Source organism: Crotalus tigris, unplaced genomic scaffold (genome assembly GCF_016545835.1).
Source record: "Crotalus tigris isolate CLP2741 ecotype Arizona unplaced genomic scaffold, ASM1654583v1 scf7180000017828.1554129, whole genome shotgun sequence".
NCBI classification, from domain to species: Eukaryota; Metazoa; Chordata; class Lepidosauria; order Squamata; family Viperidae; genus Crotalus; species Crotalus tigris.
This window is the reverse complement of record NW_024096658.1, coordinates 568,893-582,169: the sequence shown is the minus strand read 5'-3', so window position 1 is coordinate 582,169 and position 13,277 is coordinate 568,893. Positions and strand designations below refer to the sequence as shown.

The 13,277-nt window shown below is 42.6% G+C and overlaps 1 protein-coding gene across 6 annotated transcripts in view; it reads right to left on the bottom strand.

The window, feature by feature from the left end:
• The window catches only part of GRM5 (glutamate metabotropic receptor 5), a 310,218-nt gene that overhangs the window by 24,089 nt on the left and 272,852 nt on the right, over positions 1-13,277 (bottom strand). For 4 of the 6 annotated variants that reach the window (XR_005556659.1, XM_039342953.1, XM_039342952.1 and 1 more), the window contains exon 9: positions 12,589-12,684. The exons of the other annotated variants lie outside the window; for them this stretch is intronic. Coding sequence is in view for 3 of the 4 variants with exons in the window: in XM_039342953.1 (XP_039198887.1) it covers positions 12,589-12,684 (96 nt within the window). In the remaining variant the exon portion in view is untranslated. The remainder of the gene's footprint in view (positions 1-12,588; positions 12,685-13,277) is intronic. 6 annotated transcript variants of the gene reach the window in all.

Below are 13,277 nucleotides of genomic sequence, written 5' to 3'. Positions count from 1 at the left end.
CAGTTTCCATCCATTGTTTCTTGTCCTGTCTTCAGGCGCTTTGGAGAATAATTTGACCCCCTCTTCTTTGTGACAGCCCCTCAAACACTGGAATACTGCTATCATGTCACCCCAGTCCTTTTCTCTAGACTAGCCATACCCAAATCGTGCAACCGTTCTTCACCATGTTTTAATGTAATTATAGAGAGTCCTCAACTTACTACCATTCATTCAGTGACTGTTCAAAGTTACCCCTGTACTGAAAAAGTGACATGATCATTTTTCATACTGATAAGCATTGCGGCATCCCCATGGTGCCTTGATCAAAATGTAGGTCCTTGGCAACTGGCCTGTGTTTACGAGAGTTGTACTGCCCTGAGGTCAAGTGATCATTGTTTGTAACCTTCCCACTGGCTTCTGACAAGCAAAGTCCATGGGGGAAGCCAAATTCACTTAACGACCACATATTTCACTTAACTGCAGTAATTTCCTTACTATGGAAAACAACTGTCTTGCTTAGCAACAAAAACTTTGGACTCAATTGTGGTTGTAAGTCAAGGACTACCTCTACAGCTTCCCAAGATCTAGGCATCCTCCAGATACATGGACTTCAGTTCCCAGAATTCCACAGTCCATATGGTCATTCCTGAGAATTCTGGGAGTCGAAGCCCACACCTTTGCAGCAGGTCAACTCTGCTAACTGTCTTTGCGTTGAACATGAAAACTGTCATGCTGGTTACCGTTGCTATGGAAAGAAGGATTAAAACTGGCGCTTGAAAGCAAAACTGACGGTTGAAAAGTGTCCCTTAGTAAATGACAGAAGAGTTGGTGAATTATCCACTTAGGGATAATTGATTTTGTGATGAAACGGAGTCCTGTGTCGGAAATCTGTGGGAATTTGCTGAGAAAAGATGTAAGGGCCGGTGGCTACAGGAGCCACTGTGTAGTGCTCCACCGAGAAGCGAAATGTCTTCAAAGAAAAACAAGGAAGTCCAGTTGCCTCGTGGAAAAGCATCTTTGGGATAACTATAACCTGGATGACTAGGAATCTCCATAGATATTCCTCAACTTACAACTTTTTGTTTGAAGTTACGACACTGAAAAAAGTGACTTATGACCAGTTTTCACACTTATATCCGTTGCAGCATCCCCACGGTCACACGATCAAAATTCGGACACATGGCAACTGGCATGCATTTATGATGGTTGCAATGTCCCAGGGGTAACATGATGTTCTGTCCCAGCCTACGTGAGTCCTTGTTATGCTCACAAGGAGAAACCCCTCTTCCAACAAGAAGGCAGGAACCGCAAGAAAAAACCAACCCCTTTTATTCTCACAGACCTGAGTCAATGTCCAAGGCAAAGAAACACAGTCCACAGAAACTCGATCCTCAACACGAACGGTTGCCTTCGGCAACCAGCACCTCCCGCACCTTCCCTTTTATTATGCAGCCAAGGCGTAGCTTCCTAATACCTTCTCCTTTGCCTTTGGAGCCACCCCATTGCATTCCTCTGTCCTACTCACTTCTCTTGCCTGCGCTTTCATGCATCCTGGATGTCTCCCAGCTGTTCTTCATCACTGTCCAATTCAGACTCCCAGCACAGCTGTGTCTCAGCCTGAGCACAAGTAGAGGGGCCAGGCTCCTCATCCGACTGTAAGTCTTGGTGCTCCTCAGAGTCTTCCTCTGACTCTAATGTCACTCCAGCCCCCTCCTCCTCCTCCTCTGATTCCCCAGACTCAGCTGCTGGGTCCACTGGCTGGTAAGGAATCACAACACATGATCCCTTTTTGTGACCTCCCGACAAGCAAAGTCAGTGGGGGAAGTAAGATTCACTTAATAGCCGTGTACCTAACTTAACATGTACAGTGATTCACTGAACAATTGTGGCAAGAAAGGTCATAAAATGAGGCAAAATTCACTTGACAATTGTCTCACTTAGTGAACAGAAATTTTGGGCTGAGTTGTAATCTTCAGTGGAGGACTACCTGTATGCAGCTAAAACCCAATTAAATGCCAGGCTGAATAAAACCGATTGGTTTGGAGGTGCTATTTGTTTCGATTAAAATCTGCACTTAAGAGTTGTGAAGTGAATCCGGCTTGCCCACTGACTTTGCTTGCCAGATTTTCAAAGGCGATCACATGACTCCAGGACACTGCAACCATCCTAAGTGTGAGCCAGTTGCCAAGCATCTGAATTTTGATCACGTGACTATGGAGATACAGCAAAGGTCGTAACTGTGAAAAACGGTCATAAGTCACTTTTTTTCAGTATCGTTGTAACTTTGAATGGTCACTAAATGAACTATTGTAAGTCAAGAACTACCTGTATAATAAAGTATAAATAATAGACTTATTATTATTTCTGTGCTCTCTCTCTCTCTCTCTCTCTCTCTCTCTCTCTCTCTGTGTGTGTGTGTGTGTACAGGTAATCCTTGACATATGACTGTACTAGTGCCTGCCCATTATGGTCATATTTCGGTACAGTCGTAAAATGGGTTGGTTGCATGATGACCTGATTTTACCACGTTTTGTGGTACTTGTGAAGTGAATGGTTCACGATGGGAGCGGTTTGGCTGACAACTTGAGATATGGGCTGGTTTTCAGCAAAACCATCATAAAATGATCACATGATCATGGGACTTTGCAAATGGCCAGAAATGCTGCAATGTTGCCGAGTAACCAAAATTTGGTCACATGACCTGCAGAGTAGGCAGATCATCAGAACTTGGAATCCAAGTCATAAGTCCCCTGAATGATGACTAAGCAACCGGTTGTAAATCAAGGACTACCTGTATGTGTGTTTGTCTCTGCATGTGTGTGTCTCTCTCTGTGTGTATTCATGCATCAACCTGGGATGTACCTTGAGACAAAAAAAAGCAACTTTTTAAATATGTTATCTGAAGTATTATACTGCAACTGTCCTACCCTATTTTAGGAAAATTGAGTTATAACTGTGGGGGTTATTGGCAGGTTCTTGTTTAAGAAAAGCTTCCTCTTGTAAATAAATAGATAATGGATGATTATTACAATGGGAAGGTCATGATTTTTTTGGGAAAAGCCCAAAGCAGCTCTGAGGAAGTTTATAATTTTTTAATTATTGCCGTCTGACATAATGTCCTCCGTAAAACAAAGTATTTAACCCACTGGAGCAAATGGCTCTGAATAAGAGCTTTTTTCTTTTTTTTAAAGAAAATATCACAGATGAGTGAGTGCTTTGAGTAGTGTATAAATCAAGTTAAAGGCTGTATTTTGCGATTGTTGCCGAGAGAAGTTAAAGTCAGCTTAAGCTTTTATGTGAAGATAAATCGACCGAATGAACAAACGCTGGTCCACGATAAAAACAAAAGCAATTGTACATGGGTATGGCTCAATATTGTCCAAGATTAATCTGTCTGAGGGCAGAGGCATTCCTAAGATTCAAAATGAATAAAATAGTCTCTCTGAAGCAGAGTGCCAAGCACTAAGGAAGATTTCACCCTCCGTCAGAGGCAAACGTGCAGGAACACTTCTAATAAATTAGCCAGGGTAGGTGATGAAGCCATCTACACAAGTGCTGCCATAATAAGGAGCCATGTGTTTAGATGACATTTTACGTGACAAAGCACTTCAATTATTGGTGGGTTGTTTTCAGCAAGCTAGCAATTTGGCTGATAAATTATGTAGAAAGGAGGAGGAGGAATAGAAGAAAGAGGAGTAGTAGAAAGAGGAGGAGGAGGAGGAGGAGAAAAATGATGAAGGAGGAGGAGTAGAAGGAGGAAGAGAAGGATGAAGGAGGAGGAAGAGGAGAAGAAACAGGAGGAGAAGGAGGAGGAGCAAGAAGAAGAGTAGAAGAAAGAGGAGGAGGAGAAGGAGCAGGAGAAGGAGGAAGAAGAGTAGAAGAAAGAGGAGGAGGAGAAGGAAGAGGCATAGAAGACAGAGGAGGAGGAGAAGGAGAAGGAAGAGGAGGAAAAGGAGGACGACGATGTCGACAACGAAGGAGGAGGAGTAGGAAAAGGAGGAAGAGGAGAGGAGAAGAATGAGGAGGAAGGAGGAGGCGTAGAAGAAAGAGGAGGAGAAGAGAAAAAGGAAGAGGAGGATGATGAAAATGACAAAGGAGGAGAAGGAGGAGGAGGAGGAAAAGAAGGAGGACGATGCTGACGATGAAGGAGGAGAAGGAGGAGGAAAAGGAGGAAGAGGAGAAAAAAGAGGAGGAGAAAGAAGAGGAGAAGGAGGAAAAGGAGGAAGAGGAGGAGAAAAAAGGAGGAGAAGGAAGAAGAGGAGAAGGAGGAAAAGAAGGAAGCAGAAAGCAAGGATGAAATCTTTGGAAACATTCCTTTCCTTTTCCCCCCTTGTTTTGTTGTTTTTGGGTGGTTTTAAGAATGACATGGGAATAAGAATGAGAAACGAGCGGAAGCAAAATGCTTCCCCTTGTTTCCACTTCAATCCTTCATCCCCCAAAACAGGCTAAATTTTCAGGCAGATATTTGGATTGTTTTTTTTTTGGTGGGGGATCTGCAGGAAAGTAAGAGGGGGGGGGGATAGAAGAGATGGACTTCCTAGAGTGGCTTCCATTCATTCCAGAGCTTTAACTGTGAACCTAAAGCAAAATATCGCCCTGTTGATATGCAGCCATTTTACCACTGAATTTCAGCAGAGTGATTTCAGGATGTCCAGGGGTGGGATTAGGGGTGAGATGCAACATGGGACATAAGGGGAAACACACGACATAACAGTTTTTGCAGTTCTACTAAAGCAGGGGTAGGCAGCCTTGGCTCTTTTATAACTCGTGGACTTCAACTCCCAGAATTCCTGAGCCAGCATGAGGGAAAATGTGGTCCCTTTATGACTTGTGGACTTCAACTCCTGGAATTCCTGAGCCAGCATTGGGGAAACTTTGGCCCCTTCATGATTTGTGGACTTCAACTCCCAGAATTCCTGAGCCAGCATGGCTCAGCTTGGAAACCTCTCCCTTTCCCCTCAGCATGGCTGGCTCAGGAATTCTGGGAGTTGAAGTCCACGAGTCGTAAAAGAGCCAAGGTTGCCTACCCGTTCTAAAGTAACCCAACAGGAGTTATAACACCGGAGTTTCTCTTCTTTTCGTTTAAGAGTAGACATGAAAAAAAAACAACAAACTAATTTTCCTTTCGTTTCGTGTGAAATTTGGAGCATGGGGATTCTTTTTATTGAGGTTAAAACTGGCAATATTTCAGGCCTCGGCTGCAATTCTTAGCCTTTAGATTTGGCAGAATTTTCAAAAAATATCACAAAAGTCATCACTGAATTGCTTCTGAGGCTTTGGGAAGTAAAATTACCCGATGTGTCCTTAAAGTGACCTTGTGGAAGAAATAAGTGAAGCTGGTCTTTAGACAGGCCAAACAATTGGAAGCTAACCTTGTTGCCTCAGGAGATTCTGTTTTTTTTTTTGTGAGGTTTTTTTTTTTTTTTTTTTTTTTGCAGTACAGCATGCTGGAAAAGATGATTTTATGTGTCAGGTTTTTTTTTTTTTCGAAGACGAAGAAATCCAACAAATGCAAAATGGGAGATGCTGGGCAAAAGGGAGATGTGTGTTTTTGTTCCTGATCTTGTTTGTTTGCAAGGCACTTTTATATATGAAAAACCATCAGTCGTCAGCTCTCTACTAATAGCTTTTGCTTCTATCGTACAAAATCAGTTATGCAATGGTATGTTTTATGAGGTTGTCAAAATGTAGACGTATCAATAGCTATGATTTGGGCATGAAATTACTGACTTAATTAAATGCAACAAATAAGAAATTAATAATTCACACAGACCGTAGAAACATATACACACACACAAACACACGCGCACAAATGTTCACTCACAAACCACAAGTGATATGCGGCATTATCTTGAAGATAAGTAATTTGAACTGGATACCTACAACTAGAAAGTCAGTCTGGTGTAGTGGTTAGATCCCAGGCTAGAAATGGGCAACTGTGAGTCTTAGTCCTGCCTTAGGCACAACGCCAGCTGGGGCACTTTGGGCCAGTCATTCTCTCTAAGCTCTAGAAAGGAGGCAATGGCAAACCACTTTTGAAATACTGCCAAGAAAACTGCAGGGAGTCACCACAGGAAGTCAAACAACACCCTTTGTTCCTGGGATAAATTTCTGATGCAATTTTTAAAAATCCCCATCAAAGCACTATTAGAAATGTCATTTATCTCCTGTGTCATCTCAATCCAAAGGAAACAGCATATAGAACTGATTGCTAAAATTCTTTGTGTCAGCCTTGTATTACTGCTGCACAACACAAGCGCTAATCTAAAAATGTGAGTAGGATTCAGAATTCAGTCTCACACGGTATTGTTGGCTGCTGTTCCCTTGGCAATACTACGGTAAGTTTTTACTGTTTCGGTACATGGACTAAAAGTGACATTCTGCAGATTAAACTTTCTAACACACATCTATGAACCATATAAGAAGAACAGAATAAGAGAGTTGGAAGGGCCTTCTAGTCCAGCTCCCTGTTTAGGCAGGAAACCGTATATTATTTCAGACAAATGGTTGTCCAATGTCTTAATAATAATAATAATAGTAGTAAAGTTGGAAGGGACCTTGGAGGTCATCTGGTCCAACCCCCTGCTCGGGCAGGAAATCCTACACCATTTCAGACAAATGGCTGTCCAGTTTCTTCTTAAAAACTTCCAGTGTTGGAGCATTTACTGCTTCTGAAGGCAAGCTGTTCCACTGATTAATTGTTCTCACTGTCAGGAAGTTTCTCCTTAGTTCTAGGTTGCTTCTCTCCTTGATTACTTTCCACCCGTTGCTTCTTATCCTGCCTTCAGGTGCTTTGGAAAATAGCTTAATTCCCTCTTCTTTATGGCAGCCCCTGAGATATTGGAATATTGCTATCATGTCCCCCCTTGTCCTTCTCTTCGTTAAACTAGACATACCCAATTCTAGCAACCGTTCCTTATATGTTTTAGCCTCCAGTCCCCTAATCATCTTTGTTGCTCTTCTCTTCTTAAACTTAAACTTCCAGTATTGGAGCACCCATAACTTCTGGAGGCAGGTTGTTCCACTGATTAATTGTTCTCACTGTCAGGAAATTTCTCTTTAGTTCTAGGTTGCTTCTAAGGTGCAATCTTTTCTGGCAGGATTATATACTGAACATCCTGTGCTCGTAAATTTTGCAATTAGTTCTTTTGTTATTCTTACACCAACATTCTTTGGAAGAAAGAATCACCAGTTTTAATCACAATAAATGACACCGAAGAGGAAGTCTCCAGATTCTACTCATAATAAGATTTCCTGTCTATTAATTGAATGCAACTTTTTCAGTATGAGAGTGCATTTTGTCTCTACTGAATTTTTAGGGTTTTTTTTTTTTTTTGGCTGTAAAAGGGAGTTTTTTTCTGGGGGAAAAAACCACCCTATTTTCCATGGCATAAAAAAACGACACATGAGTAATTGATATTTGCATGTATTTTTTTTCATCCCCACCAATTTGTTTCTTGTCCTTCAGCTGAATTGCTTTTTACAGAACAGATCAATCTCCTTGACGTTCAAAGCAGATACAGCAATGACAAAAGGAGGGGAGGAGAGAAGAGGCTGTATGAAACATCAAGAGAATGAAAAAACAAACAAGCATGGTAATCAATACGAAGCAGATGTGTGAATAAGATCAAGGCTTGTTGACATTATCGGCCAACAAAGAGAAAAAGGCAACAGTGGTAAAATGGATGACTTGGATAGCCCCAGACATCATTGCTGAAGAAACATTCTGATTCAAAATTAAAAAAATACAAATTTCGTTAAATTTAATTCAGTAAACATTTTAATAATCCCTTTAAAAGCGGCTGATTCTTGTATTTTGGGAAGTCACTCCCAACTGTGATCCCAAAGGCCACATGTTCCTGACCACTTGGCCAAGCTCTAAAATAAGGAGTTCTCAACCTTGGCAACTTTAAGACTTGTGGACTTCAACTCCCAGAACTGGCTGAGGAATTCTGGGAGTTGAAGTCCACAAGTCTTAAAGTTGCTAAGGTTGAGAACAAAATGTTGTTGGTGTCAACGCTACTAACATCGGATGTTTTTGCTTTGACAACATATGGAGATGCAACCATTTTCTTTCTTATGTTTTACTCTTAGAATTAGAATTAGATGATACTGGGGGGGGGAGGAATGCGCATGGGAGTTTAGTTAGACCTATAACTAGGGTGAGAACCAAGGTTTTTTGAAATAAGAGATGATAAAAAATGGCGGGGTTGAAGAACTGGAGGGAAAGCCAACTAATTGGAGAATGTGATTTACGACTGTTAATTAGAGGAGGGAATTGTGCTTTGATACTATGTGCTCAGGGGAGGGGAATTCAGATTTTGGCTTTGGCTATGCAAGTGCGGATGCTATGCTTCTCGAATAAAGATTCTTTAAGGTAAACAATGCCTCAAAGTTCTTTGAAGAGTTTCATCCATCGGAACCATGACAGTTGGGTTTTAGAGGTCTTTGTGGCAGAAAGGAACAGATTTTAACCAAAGCAAAGAGCATCCCCAAACCAGTCGGTTTTATTTAGCCTGGCATTTAACTGGGTTTTAATTGCATGCAGGTAATCCTTGACGTATGACCACAACTTAGTCCACACTTTCTGTTGTTAAGTGAGACATTTGTTAAGTGAATTTTGTCCCATTTTATGACTTTTCTTACCCCGGCTGTTAACTGAATCACTGCAGTTGATAAGTTACTAATCCGGTTGTTAAATAAACCTGGCTTCCCCGTTAACTTTGCTTGTCAGAAGCTCGCCAAAGGGGATCAGGTGACCCCTGGACACTGCAACCGTCATAAATGTGAGTCAACTGCTAAGCATCTGAGTTTTGATCACGTGATTATGGGGATGCTGCAATGGTCGTTAAGTGTGAAAAATGGTCACACCAGTGCCATGGTAACTTCAAACGGTCACAAAATGAATTGTTGTAAATCGAGGACTATCTCTGTAGATTCTGTGAGCTATTGCTTAAATCTCTTTGACTTTATTAACCCCATTTTTGGGATACTAGAATAAAGTTTTGCTTGTTGCAAACATCTGTTGAGATGAAGCTTATGGGGTCTTGGACGTGGGGAATATAAAAGAAACTATTTTGTCAAAATCTTTCTTGCTGCTCTCAGTGAGGAGGAGGAAGAGAAAATCAACATTTTCTGCATGTCTCTGAAATCTGTGGTTGTCCTTATGTTTGATTCAACCTACATAACTGCTTTACCTCTGATTGCTAGCATTAGCTAATAATAATAATGATAATGATGATAATGATAATAACGATGATGATGATGATGATGATGATGATAATAATAATAATAATAATAATAATAATAATAATAATAATAATAATAATAAAGTTGGAAGGGACCTTGGAGGTCATCTAGTCCAACCCCCTGCTCAGGCAGGAAACCCTATACCATTTCGGACAAAAGGCTGTCCAGTCTCTTCTTAAAAACTTCCAGTGTTGGAGCATTCACCACTTCTGGAGGCAGGTTGTTCCACTGGTTAATTGTTCTAACTGTCAGGAAATTTCTCTTTACTTCTAGGTTGCTTCTCCCCTTGATGAGTTTCCATCTGTTGCTTCTTGTTCTGCCTTCAGGCACCTTGGAGAGTAGCTTGACTCCCTCTTCTTTGGGGCAGCCCCTGAGCTATTGGAACACTGCTATCATGTCCCCCCTGGTCCTTCTCTTCATTAAGCTAGACATACCCAATTCCAGCAACCGATCCCTATATGTTTTAGGTTCCAGTCCCCTGTGGGAGAGTTTCAGGGATGATTTGTGGAATAAGCAGATGCTTTTGGAAATTCTCAAGTGTGATGATTTTTTTTTCTGTCACTGTAGACTACAAGTCTAAGTATTTTTCAGGAATGCTAAGGATCTTGAGAAGCTCTCATCCAATCACTACAGGGCATTTTTGCTCTTAAAGAAAAAAGGGAAGAGAAAGAGGAGGAGGAGAATGAAGGGTGCAGAGGAAGATCAGTAGAAGAATAGTGAGTGGGAAATGGGTAACAAATTCACATTTTAGGAATGCTGGAATTCATTCTTTGCCCTTGTTGCTAGGCCAAATATATTTCAGAAGAGTTCCCAATTTTCTGATTTGAGTTTCCTGTTTTGATAGAAAAATAACCAGAATAACAGAATTGGAAGGGACCTTGGAGGTCATCTAGTCCAATCCCCTGCTCAAGCAGGAGGCCCTATACCATTTTAGACAAATGGTTGTCCAATCTTTTCTTAAAAACCTCCAGCAGTGGAGCACCCAGAACTTCTGAAGGCAAATCATTCCACTGATGAATTGTTCTCCCTGTCAGAAAATTCTTCCTTAGTTCTAGGCTGGTCCTCCGCTGGATTAGTTTCCATCCATTGCTTCTTGTCCTGCCTTCATGTGCTTTGGAGAGTAGCTTGATCCCCTCTTCTTTGTGGCAGCCCCTAAAATACGGGAATACTGCTATCATGTCACCCCTTTTCCTTCTTTTTTCTAGACTAGCCATACCCAATTCCTGCAACCGTTCCTCATGTTTTAGCCTCCAGTCCCCTAATCATCTTTGTTGCTCTTCTCTGCACTCTTGCTAGAGTCTGAACAACTTTTTTATATTGTGGTGACCAAACCTGGATGCAGTATTCCAAGTGTGGTCTTACTAAAGTAGTATTAACACTTCACGTGATCTTGATAATCAACCAGTAATGAATGAAGTGATTTCAGAGTCAAATAGCCATTTTAAAAAAATGTTCCTGGTCCACAGGCAGAAGAGCAGGAATGACTAACTTGAGCTGCAGGACCTGTCCTGCCCCAGTATCTTCTCCGTGGGAAATAGACAAAAACTATTCAGGTAGTCCTCAACATACAACTGTAATGGAGCTTGCTCATTATGATCGTATGTTGCCATGGTCGTAATCATAACAATCTTATCTTTTTTGTGGTGATCATTAAGAGATTCTCTGGCTGCTAAGTGTATGTTTGGTCATTAAGCAAACCAGTGGGTTCGCTATGGGTGGCTTTTTGCCAGAAACTAAATATAAATAAATATAAAATGGAGTCCGATGACCACGGGATGCTGCAACTGGCTGCAAATGGGCCGTATTGTTCAATCACTCAAAGTTCCATCACATGATAGCAAAAGAGGCTCAACCATCAGAACTTTGAATTCAGATTATAGGTCCTCTTTTTTGGGTTGGTTGTAACTTTAAATGGTCACCAAGTAGTTGATCATAAGTGGAGGACTACCTATAATGTAACCCTTACAGGTGTATCTGGAGGATACCTTCAAGAAAATCAAGATGATTGCTTGATGGGCACAATCAAAGTGGACAGAGCTTCAATTCTACTTTCATGGTCACCATCTTGACTTTTTTGACCATATGCTATGGGTACTCCATGGATCCTTATCATAGGTTGTTAAATAGAATAGAATAGAGCTGGAAGGGACATTGGAGGTCTTCTAGTCCAGCCCCATGCTTAAGCAGAAGAACCTATACTATCTCAGACAGGTGAATGTCTAGTCCAGGGGTGTCAAACTCAATTTCATTGAGGGCCACATCAGCATTGTGGTTGCCCTCGGGGGGGCGGGGTGTGTGTGGCCAGGGTGGGTGTGGCCTACTGGGTGGGCATGGATTGAGTGGGTGTGGCCTACTGAGTGGGCATGGCCAGCTGTACATCGTTCGTGGCAAGGGTGCCTGTGGGGCAGGAGTGGGACAGATCTGAGGGTCTCTGGCAGAAGGGGGTGGGACCGGGGCAAGTGCCAAGGCACGGTCCATTTCTTCATTCCTCACAAAGGGTGACACCTCCCCAGCATGCACCCAGGGGGTGGGGCAGACACAGCAGAGGCTGGTTCCTCGCTGTTTCTAGACGGCCTTGTGGAGCTGAATGCATTTCAGCATAGATGGCCACCACAAAATTGTACATTGGCTCCTGGCCGGCCAGTTTGGGCCTGGGCCAAGGCAGTGAAGGTCGTTCCCTCACTGTTTCCAGGATGTTTGCAGGCCACATGAAACCACTTTGCGGGCCATATCCGGCCCCAGGCCTTGTGTTTGACATGTCTGGTCTAGTCTTTTCTTAAAAATCTCCAGTGATGGAGCGCCCATGATTTCTGGGGGTAAGCTGTTCCACCGGTTGATTGTCCTCACTGTCAGGAAGTTTCTCCTTAATTCCAGGTTGCTTCTCTCTTTGAAATTAAGTAGAAACCTCCTGACAGTGAGGACAATCAACCAGTGGAACAGCTTACTCACAGAAATCGTGGGTGCTCAATATCATCATAACATAAAAATCCTGCAAAAACAGGAAAACAATAGGAAATCCACTCTGATATGGCCCACGTTCTTGGCATATTCAGCCTACCTAGAAAAGCTTCCATCTTTCTCACCACCCTTGTCTGCCTTAAAGGATCGTTCCTACTATCCAGGCCCTTAAAACATTCTCCTGCAAATGGAGCTGCTGTTACAGACCAAACAAGAAGCTGGTTTTGCAACCCTGACTGAAGATCGGACAACATAAACCATCTAGAGATACACTGCGCAGGTTGGACAAAGATGACCACACACTGAGGAGGTGGGCTGCAATGTTTCCCCGGGCGCTCCTCTGACAGACAAGCCCCTTGACCCCCTGGAAGGGATTCAGGTGGCATTCATGCTTTTACTTACCTGCTCATTGTCGCTCGCCCACCATTTCCCATACTCCCTTTTGGAGTGAAACACTCTATTTCCGACTTGTGCTGGGCCAGCCTCCTGTCTTTGTACCTAACAAAGCATGACAATGACAGGAGCAACAAAAACAGAGATAAATGATTGTGGGCATTCTCCTGTCGTAAAACAGTGGTGCAAGAGAGAGAGGTGCGTCTGCACATCCTGGTGGACTTCCAAGGACTATACCGGACAATGGGGCACAGTCTCCAGTCTCAATAAAAGACTGGAACTCGGGGTTGAAATGGGGGGTCCTTGGCGCTCTCTGAGTTTGGGTGTTTTCTTGTGGACATTTCATTACCCAACTAGGTAACATCATCAGTGCTGGAAAGGAGTTGGGCTTGCTCTCTGTTTATATAGAAGTAGCTTGGCCTGTCAGTGTTGGTGGAAATTTTCTTAGATGTTCCATGACTAGGCTGTTGTTAGGCTCCCTTCTAGCACTGATGATGTTATCTAGTATGGGTAATGAGACGTCTGCCAGAAAACCACCGAGCTCAGGTAGCACCAAGGATCCCACCCTCTCCAGTCTTTTAGGGATGGGAACCACATGAAGGTGGGTAGAGGGAACTAGAAGAAAAGTCAAAGGAGGAAAATAAACACGGGGGTGAAAAAGGCATAGTACCTTTGGCCTCTTATACAAGTGCATTTTT